This window comes from Ceratotherium simum, chromosome 13 (genome assembly GCF_057802395.1).
Source record: "Ceratotherium simum simum isolate JZ-2026a chromosome 13, ASM5780239v1, whole genome shotgun sequence".
In the NCBI taxonomy this organism is placed as follows: domain Eukaryota; kingdom Metazoa; phylum Chordata; class Mammalia; order Perissodactyla; family Rhinocerotidae; genus Ceratotherium; species Ceratotherium simum.
The window spans coordinates 64,256,350-64,266,430 of record NC_141912.1 but is presented as its reverse complement, the minus strand read 5'-3'; the positions used below and the strand labels follow the sequence as shown (position 1 = coordinate 64,266,430).

Genomic DNA, 10,081 nt, shown 5'->3' with positions numbered 1-10,081 from the left:
GGACGACCCGCGGCCACACTTCTGGGAAGTGAGGGGAGCGCAGGAGGCTGTGCTCTGGCCCCGCCGCCGAGGGAGCCGCCTCGAGTCCAGCGGCCCTGTGGTGCGTGGACACCTGAGATCAGGGGGCCTGCCACCCGGGGGTATCTGTCACCGTGGAGGGGTCTGGTCACCGTGGAGGGGTCCTGTCACCGTGGAGTGGTCCTGTCACGGGGGTCCTGTCATCGTGGAGGGGTCTTGTCACCGTGGGGGGGGTCCTGTCACGGGAGGTATCTGTCATCGTGGAGTGGTCCTGTCACGGGGGGTCCTGTCACCGTGGAGGGGTTGCTGTTACAGTGGAGGGGTCCTGTCACCGTGATATGTCCTGTCACGGGGGGGGCCTGTCACAATGGGGGTCCTGTCACCGTGGGGGATCCTGTCACCATGGAGGGGTCCTGTCACCGTGGAGGGGGTCCTGTCACAGTGGGGGTCCTGTCACTGAGGAGGGTCCTGTCACAGTGGAGGGGTCCTGTCACCAAGCGGGGGTCCTATCTCCGTGGGGGGTCCTGTCACCGTGGGGGTGTCCTGTCACCGTGGAGGGGTCCTGTCACGGGGGGTGGTCCTGTCACCATGGGGGGTCCTGTCACCGTGGAGTGGTCCTGTCACAGGGGGTCCTGTGACCGTGGGGGAGTCCTGTCACGGGGGGTATCTGTCACTGTGGAGGGGTCCTGTCACGGGGGGTCCTGTCACTGTGGGGGTGTCCTGTCACTGAGGAGGGTCCTGTCACCGTGGGGGGGTCCTGTCTCCGTGAGGTGTCGTGTCACCGTGGGGGTGTCCTGTCACCGTGGAGGTGTCCTGTCAGCCTAGGGCCTTTGGCAGTCGCGCTGGAGGCCCTAGGATTTTGTCTTCTTTAGAGAAGTCCCTGTCCAGCTCTTGGGCCCGGTCCAGCCTGACCGTGTGGCCCCGGGGGCCGCGCAGTCCGAGCCCCAGTCGCACCCCGAGTGTCCGGCCCTCCCAGAGCGCCGTCCCTTCCCTGGAGCGGTGGCGGGTGCGAACCTGCGCTTGCACTGGCCGTGAGCGCGCCCTGACCGTGGCTGCGGTCTGCCGCCTCGGGAGCGGCGGTGAAGCCGGGTCAGGAGGCCTCGCTCCGCGCGCTGACCCCGCCGGATGGAGGACGGCGTCGGCGTTCAGGGCCCCATGGCACAGAGGCCTCGGGACAGCGGAGAAACGTCCTCGCGGGCGGGGGCGGACTTGATCGTGTTCTCTGCCTGGAGGGGTCACGGCTGGAGACGAAGATCTGCACCGTTTCATGTCAGGGGAACAGTCAAGCATCCGGCTGGGAATGGACAGTTATTGGTCGGTGCTTTGGAATAGGACCTCTCAAAATGGCCCCAAAGCAGGAGCACATCTGGCTTCCATGGCTGGTTAAGAAGGGCTCTTAACCAGAACAAGAGGACTGAGTTAGTGGTCTATTGTTGCCTAACATATTATACCAAAATTTTGTGGCTTAAACGGTAAATGTTTATTCTCTCACCATGTTTGTGTGTCGGGAATGCAGGAGCCAGAGTGCCTGGGCTCCAGGTCTTAAATGAGGTTGAGCCGAGCTGCTGGCTGGGGTTCTGGTTTCCTGTGGAGGCACCACTGAGGGGATCTGCCTCCAGGCCCACTCCCAGGATTATTGGTGGGACTTAGTTCCTCGTGGGCTTCTGGAGTGGAGGCCTCCTCAGTTCCTCGCTGCTGGGCTTCTCCAAAGGTCCAGCATGGCAGCTGGTTTTCCACTGAATGAACAGACGGGAAAACAACAGAGACGGACTGCTCAGGGTGGCAGCCACAGTCTTCCTGTAATCTCAGCTCAGATGTGACATGCCTTCACGTTTGCTGTGTCCTCTCATTAGAAGTGAATCAGCAGGGGCCAGCCCCTTGGCTTAGCGGTTAAGTGCACGCTCCGCTACTGGCGGCCCGGGTTTGGACCCCGGGCGCGCACCCACGCACCGCTTCTCCAGCCATGCTGAGGTCATGTCCCACATACAGCAACTAGAAGGATGTGCAGCTATGACATACAACTATCTACTGGGGCTTTGGGGGGAAAAATAAATAAATAAAGTTAAAAAAAAAAAAAGTGAATCAGCAGGTCCAGACCACTCTCAGAGGGAGGGGATTACACAAGGGACAACCACCAGTGGGTGGGGTCATTGAAGGCCATTTTAGAGGCTTCCTACCACAATGAGCCACTCATTGTGAGCCACTGTAGACATCAGCCAGCCTCCTTCCCCCGCCACAGCTGTGTTCACAAGGGAGCCGTGGTGGCATGGAGACACCATGTATTTTTAACATAGTCTTCCCCTGCCAAGACTGACTGGCTAGCACACTACTTGCAGTGACCAACTTGATCTCTGATATAGGATTATATGGCCTGAGCAGCAGGTTTGATTACAAGGGAATCCTGCAAAAATAAAGGAGCTAGCTGTTTGTTCTATAGGACTAGACAATTATTCTGGGTTTGGATTGCTTTCCCTGACTTGTGGTTCTTTTACACACTCCATCTGTGGACCTACTGAATACCTTATGCTCCACACAGCTTTTATAGCATCCCATACAACATTGCTTCTTACCAAGGAACTCACTTTCCTGTGAAAGATGTGAAGCAGGGTACTGATGCCTGTGGATTAACCAGTCTTATCACATCCCATCAGACCAGAAGCAACTGGTTTTACAGAATAACAGACAGCCCTATTGAAGGTTTACTTTTGGAACGAGGTGAGAAATACACTTTAGGATGCTCTCCTAAAGGATCTGCATATGCTCCAAATGAATTGACAGTACTTAGTAATATCTCTTCTGTTGATACAGTAACAGGGTCCAAAGAGTAGCAGAGAAATTGACGCTTTATTGTTACATCTGACACACTGCCCGTATATTTTGCTTTCCATCGTGGGGAGAGACAATCTGCCATGGGTCCTAAGTGTCCCTGCATATTATTGCTGAGCATGCCAACTGTCAGGCTTATCCATCTCCTGACACAACAGTTCCTGTAGCTAGTCACCTAGGCACCTAAGTGGGTCCAGGCGACCACAGCATTACTACCGTTTCACCACCGCTGCCCTGGGGGAAAGAGACTGGCTTGGTTGCTGCTTGCTCAACAACTGCTTGGCCCTCGTCCCTGGATTCTCCTCCTGTAATCAACCCACTGTGTGTACAGGTGTCATCTGGCCCTCTGCATCACTGTGGAAATTGGGGCTCCGGGAACTGGTGCAAATATGCTGACACTTTGGTTACTACTTTGCTGTAATAAGTCTTTTGGGGGCCGGCCCCGTGGTGTGGTTGGGTTTGGCACACTCTGCTTTGCTGGCCTGGGTTCACGGGTTTGGATCCTGGGTGCGGACCTACACCAGTTGTCAGGCATGCTGTGGCAGCAACCCACATACAAAATATAGGAAGATTGGCAACAGATGTTAGCTCAGGGCTCCTCTTCCTCAGCAAAAAAAAAAAAAAAGTCTTTTGTCTCTTACCCAGGAGTCTCCTGTCAGCATCCACAACACTGTGGCAAGCAAGTAGCAAGTAGGATAAAATCTCAGACCCTCCATTGCTCTTGCCATCCATCTCCATGACTCCAGGTTCTGTTGGTGTACCACTTTTTGCACCCAGAGTGGGGTACAAGGGGATACAATGTTTTCTCTGAATTGGAAGTTGGGAATGCCACTGGTCATTTTTAGCTCCTTCCCCTAGGTAAGGAGTTAGAAAAAGTGGTTATGGCGCTAGCTGGAGTGACTGGCCCTAATGACTACGGGGAAAAGGGAGTAGGGAGAGGAGTCTGACTAGAACTTGGCGGATCTCATCTCCTGGAATACCTCCTCAAAATACCGTGTTCAATTGTAAAAATTAAGCAAAGATTCTTGCAACCATATATAGGTAAGACTACCCAAGCCTCAGATCCTCGGGTCACCCACTAGGTAAAGAAAACTGATCAGCTCAGGTGCTGGCTGAACACAGAAGGAACAGGGAATAAGTGGCAGTGGTAACAAGTCATAACCATCTAGCCTCATGATCAGTTACAGAACCGAAGACTGCATTTACCACGGTTTTTTTTTTTTTTCCTAATCAGAGAACTTGGGGACATAAAAGACATGCTGCTACTCATCTCCTATCTTGGAGATTCTGATTCAGTTGGTCTGTAATGGGGCCCTGGAGTTTTTATTTTTAACAAGTAACCCAGGTAAATCAAGGAAACTTACAAAGCACTGCTCTGTTTTCTTCCTCTTTGGCTCATGCATATGCTTATATATTCAAAAATTTCTCTTTCCTTTCCTATCTTATACTATTATTGTATATAAGGGTGGTGGTGGTTAGGTCACAGTTTTGTCTGTGGGTTGCAAACTATTGACACAAGATCATTATAGAACCAGAGGAGAAACGGATATCTTGCTGAGATCCTGGACTTGAAACTAGATGAGGGATAATAGCATTATGTTAGGAGGAAGCATTTTAAATGTGTAAATATGGGAAGAATGGTACATATAGATGTTGGAAAGACAAAGAGATGGACTATAGTAGACCTCTGATATGTTTTGTATTTGGTGCTCAATCATCACACCCATTTCATGTTGGGTGACTCTTGGTAAGAGAAATAGTCCCGTCTTCTACTGTGGAATCTGAAAAGCTCAGATATACTTGCTGTCTTTGATGCCTGCCAGCCCAAGTGATGGCACAAGACTAAATAAGCTTGGTCGGTTGGACATTCCCACCAGCCTTTGAATCTGGAATGAGTGATGCAAATAAGCAGAGTGTTTGCAATCTAGTTTTCAGAGACCTCACTGCCCAGAGAAGTAAACACAAACCCCCAGCTCTCCATGAGGTCAGAACTTGGCTATGGTTTTGGTCATCTAGCTCCCTTTGGTTTCTTTCTATCTGTTTTCCAAAGATGGTTCTCCAGCCTTTCCATCAATTCTGTGAGCTACCTAATATTCTTCCAATAAACTGTTTTTCTGCCTAAGTTAATCACAATTGTTTTTTTGTTGTCTACAACCAAGAACCTTATTAGTATACACTTTAATGAGATTCATGCTCTAAGAGTCAATTATACTGTTTCTGACAATCATATCCCCTCTCCCTCAGAACCCCCACTCCACCCTTACCATCCGAATCTGTAGGTAAATAGCATATGCTAGTTCCCCCGGTAAATCAGAATTTAAATCTATTAGATTTTAAACCATGATCATTGATGTGCTTTTAAAACTGTACTAAAACAACCAACAACCAATCAAACAACTATGATCATAAGAGCAATTTACCTTTAAATACAATTATATGATTATGAGTAAGAATGAAATCTTTTGATAAACCTGGAAGATTATTCACACTTAGAATAAGCATGACATTTCAAACTCAAGGTCAAGGTATGTGAAGATGAAAAATGTGGGTTGCAAAAATACATGTTGGAAAATGCATATATTTACATTTTCCAGTTAACAATACACTTGGTATATTATTGCTTAGTCAATTCACTGAATTTTCAAGTACTTTTTAAAAAGTAAAGAATTACGGACAGCAATCAATGAAATACCTTTTAACTACTTAATACATGGAAAAGATGTAAATTATAAAAATACAAAGGCTGTAAGTTATGTAATCATGCTGGTCTATAGGGTTAATTGATATAGTTTATCCAATAATAAATAAAAATATACCTCTAGTATTCTGAAAATAAGCAAGTGTTTTAGGTGTTCCTCCAGATGGTCATTTGTTCATTTATTAACCCCAGAGGCAATAACACAATGCTAAAAATAGACATGCATCAATTATACAATACATACAAAAACCTGTCCATCACAATTGGTGAATACAAACAGATCTTCTATCCACCCTTAGTGCATTATTATTTCACAAGTAAAACAGGAAAGGAAAATAGTGAATTTAATGCTATTCAGCACCTTTAGTAAAGTCAAAAGACTTAACATCTCCATATATCAAAAACATTTGCATCTGTATCACCGAACATGTAAAGTTAATTATTTTGTTCCATTTTTAAGACGAATTATTTTATTCACATTACTCTTTAGTTCAATAAATTTTAACAATATTTAAAAATTATCTAAAAGTATTTCATAAACTTCAACATTTAATTATTATGTACACACAAGGAAGTCTGAAAAAAGTTAAAGAATGTAGTCAGAAAGTTCAAGCAACATTACCAAATTTGGCAAAATTCCAACCAAATCAAAGCAGAGGGCCATTCAAACATTCAAAAATCTCTAGGATGTTGCTAACACGAACATGAAAAGTTCCAGTAATAAAAGTCAATATGAGAAATAATGTTGAAATCACCAGTAGAAAATATATTTTAATAGGCATGACATATGTTTAACAGCAACAGTAATAATGACTTCTTATAGAAAACTTTTATAACATTGTCATATATGAACTACCTGGTTTGATAGGGCTAAAGAGCTGATTTCAAAAAATATATTTTAGCAGCCATAATTTTATTTCCAGTTAAAACATAGTAAAATGTTAAAAGTAAAATTTATAATTAACTAAATAATACCCCAATACTAGAAAATTTAAAATCCCATGCTATTCTAGCAATCATGGCCTCTAATACGATGTGTCTGATGTAAGGATTGTGGAAAGCCAATAATTAACAATCAGACATACATATGGGCTTGAAGTTTCACTGAAATACTTATGTAGCAAAATATATGAAAAAGTAATAGAAAAGTAAAAAGATAAAATTAAAAAAATATTGCACAGCCACATTACCTAGAAAGTAAAGTTGATGTTTAAAAAGCTCTAAACATGGATGATATAAATTATCTTCCATATAAAAAGGTATAAATATTTCTTAGAACTTATCATCATCTACAGTTTAATATAATACATTATTTGATTCATTGTTGAATGAGGTAAGTGTCAAGTCTCTAACAATGTTTTTATCCTATTGGAAATACTTGAGGGCAGCAACCAGAAAGAATTTCTCTAAAAATATTTCTGAATCAAGAACGGCTATATGTGCAGCTCTCCCAATGAGTGAATCAGCTGTATTGGGCAATGCATTGATGACATTATATCGAACCAAGTTACAGTCCTTGCTTTGCAGAACCGGGCGAAGCAAGTTGTGGATCATTTCTGAATAGATCTGTCCTATGGAACAAATAGAAAAAAGGAAAATTAGTTCACATGAGTAACTGAAAAAAATTCTATGCCAACTTTTATATAATTTACGAATTACTATATATTTCCACTTGAAGCAGAAAAATGTCTTTTAAAAGGTTTCCTTTTTGACTATCATTTTTGACTGTTTTATTGAAAATATAAATAATCACATTATTTATCTAGCCAAGTAAATATAACAAATTTATTTTATATTATTCTTATCAATTTGATAATTTTAATTCAAAGCTATAAATATAATAGTCAATAGTTTTCTTCAACAGTAAGTCACTTATGACCCATTAACCCATTATGAAAGCAAGGTAGCCATGCTGAGACATTCTGATGAGGCAAGATTCAAAACTTCAGTCTCCAGCAAGTGCTTTAACAACATTTCCATGGCAGTCAACACTATTCCACGTGTTTCCACGTTACTTTGAGAAAGAAGAGCAACTTCCTACAGTCAGAAGAATGTGAGTTTGGCTCAAAGATCCTGTTTTTGGTCTGAAGGTTTATTTAATGCTTAGTTCTGCTTTTTTTTTTTTGTGAGGAAGATCAGCCCTGAGCTAACATCCATGCTAATCCTCCTCTTTTTGCTGAGGAAGACCGGCCCTGAGCTAACATCTATTGCCAATCCTCCTCCTTTTTTCCCCCAAAGCCCCAGTAGATAGTTGTATGTCATAGCTGCACATCCTTCTAGTTGCTGTACGTGGGACGCGGCCTCAGCATGGCCGGAGAAGCGGTACGTCGGTGCGCGCCCGGGGTTCTGAACCCGGGCCACCAGCAGCGAAGCGCACGCATTTAACCACTAAGCCACAGGGCCGGCCCATAAATTTCTTTTGTTATTCAAAAATAGTGAAAGAATAAATAAAATCTTTATCACTTACTATCAGGAAAGTGGGGCAAGTCTTTGCTGCCTCTGACTAAAAGTGAGATACCGCAGAACACACAGCATGACCATTGCCACCATCACCAATCCCAACAATCTGGAGGAAACCCAAGTACGAATTACGGCGGAAGCAGCAAGATGGAGAAGCACGTGTAATGAGATGAAAGAACTCTCTCATAAGAACAATGACTGCGTCATGGGCACAGACACCTCACACGGCAGGAGGAAAGACAGGGTGACAATGGGAGGAAGGAGAGCTGTTAACACCAGGAGGTGGAAAAGGAGGTAGAAGGAAGAGAGGACGTGATTCAAGAAGAATTTGGGAGAAGGCTTCTGTGTAGTTACACCTCTTGGAAAGTTTCTAATTGACACCAGTACCTGACTGCTTGTCCTTTAAAGCTGTTTTACACATTTCAATGCGAGCAGAGTGATAAGGAACATAGCGATCCTGTAGAGATCCCACTAGCACAACATTCTTGAAATAATGAAGCCCTGTGAAGAGAAAATACTGAATCATAATGCAATAATTCACCAGATTTAAAACAACTTATTACTTTGTGATCAAAAAACAAATTTTACTTCCTCAGTAGTGCTAAGTTTACGGCTTTTTAAATACATGATGAATTCTTTCTCCAAATTTCTACATATTGTCTACAAAAACCCCCAGCTTCATTGTATGTAGTTTACGTGCTGATATGAGATGTGTGTTTGCACTGAGCGAGAGCTGGGATTGTGGTGTGGGTGTGGGAGAAATTAGATATGGTGGACTAAAATTCTACAGGAATTTCACGACACTCCTACCTTTCAAAGGCTATTCCTCAATATTTAGGGATATTTTCCAAAGAAACAAAATTACACTTTTCCATAAAAGCAAACAAAACACCCTATATGAAATCATTTAAAGCTGATTTTTTAAGTTTTCATTTCAGTTTTGCCTAATATTATTCATATTTTCTCCTTATTTTTTAAGTACGATGTCAAGAGGTTACAAGCTTTGATTTTTCAGTAAAAATCATGATCCATTTGCAGACTTTTGTCAGGGCCCTCTATTTTTATTTTTTAGTAAACTAGGTGAATTCACAGCTTGGGACCCTGGCATACTTTGTTAATAAGCTGATCTAAGTGCTGAAAACCATGGTTTTGACCACTTTAAAACCAGTAATGTTCTAATTTTACTATTTGGCTCAGACTAGTAAACAAAAAATTAAAAATTTTATGTGACTATTAAGTAAGATACACATCAATAATGGCAGTACATTAGAACTGGGGTGTGTAGGGCATTGAATTTTGTTCTGGAACATTCCAGAATAGAATTTTGATAATTTTTGCCCACTGAAATTCAGATTGTTAGAGACAGGCCAAGTGTGGGGACTACTGTGGATCCAGAATATAGGAAGCCTTTGTAGAAGCTTGCTTTCTCTCCTGGAACTCAAGGATCCTAATAATGAGAAGAGTGTAGACCCATACACGGCAGGGGAGACTGCATATGCCCCCTGTGCCAAACACGAGGTCATCCTCCCTTTTTCCCAATAAGAAGATCACACTTTTTGGAAATTTGAATCTATAAAATTCTAAAGATATATGTGAAATAATCAAATGTCTATAATAGAAATTAATAATCAATTACACAAACATATTTAAAATCATATTTTAGAAAAATATTAAGAACAATTGATTTTTTTCCCTTCATCGTCACATTTCATGAGACAAATTCATTGCACTTGTGGCATCGTCTGACACCAATGTCTTCATTAGCATTAGTGCCACTTTGGGAATCATCTATGTGTCCTAGAGCAGCGGTCTTTGAACCAGTATACGTTCACCCCAGGAGTAAGTGAAGACTCCCTGTGGTGTAGATGGGTATGTACAGCTTTAAGAAAATTCATTTCCAGATCCCAACTTCCATATGAGCACTCTTCTAAAAATGACTTGTCCTTCTCCCACTTTACAAGAGAAAGATATTTCTCTAATCTATTTCAGATCTTATTATGGTATATGGTCCTGGGATATAAAAGTCTCTGGGGGAACCAAGCAAAATATGAATTAAATCTAACCTTTTCTGACTAAAAG

The 10,081-nt window shown here is 43.0% G+C and overlaps 1 protein-coding gene across 12 annotated transcripts in view; it reads right to left on the bottom strand.

The window, feature by feature from the left end:
- Positions 1–5,704: 5,704 nt before the first annotated feature.
- Positions 5,705–10,081, bottom strand: part of FAM135A (family with sequence similarity 135 member A) — a 124,401-nt gene continuing 120,024 nt past the window's right edge. For all 12 annotated transcript variants that reach the window (XM_087438782.1, XM_087438778.1, XM_087438781.1 and 9 more), the window contains 2 exons: positions 8,390–8,503; positions 5,705–7,113 (listed from right to left, as the gene is read on the bottom strand). In XM_087438782.1, coding sequence (XP_087294908.1) covers positions 6,908–7,113; positions 8,390–8,503 — 320 coding nt within the window. In that variant the 3' untranslated portion in view covers positions 5,705–6,907. The remainder of the gene's footprint in view (positions 7,114–8,389; positions 8,504–10,081) is intronic.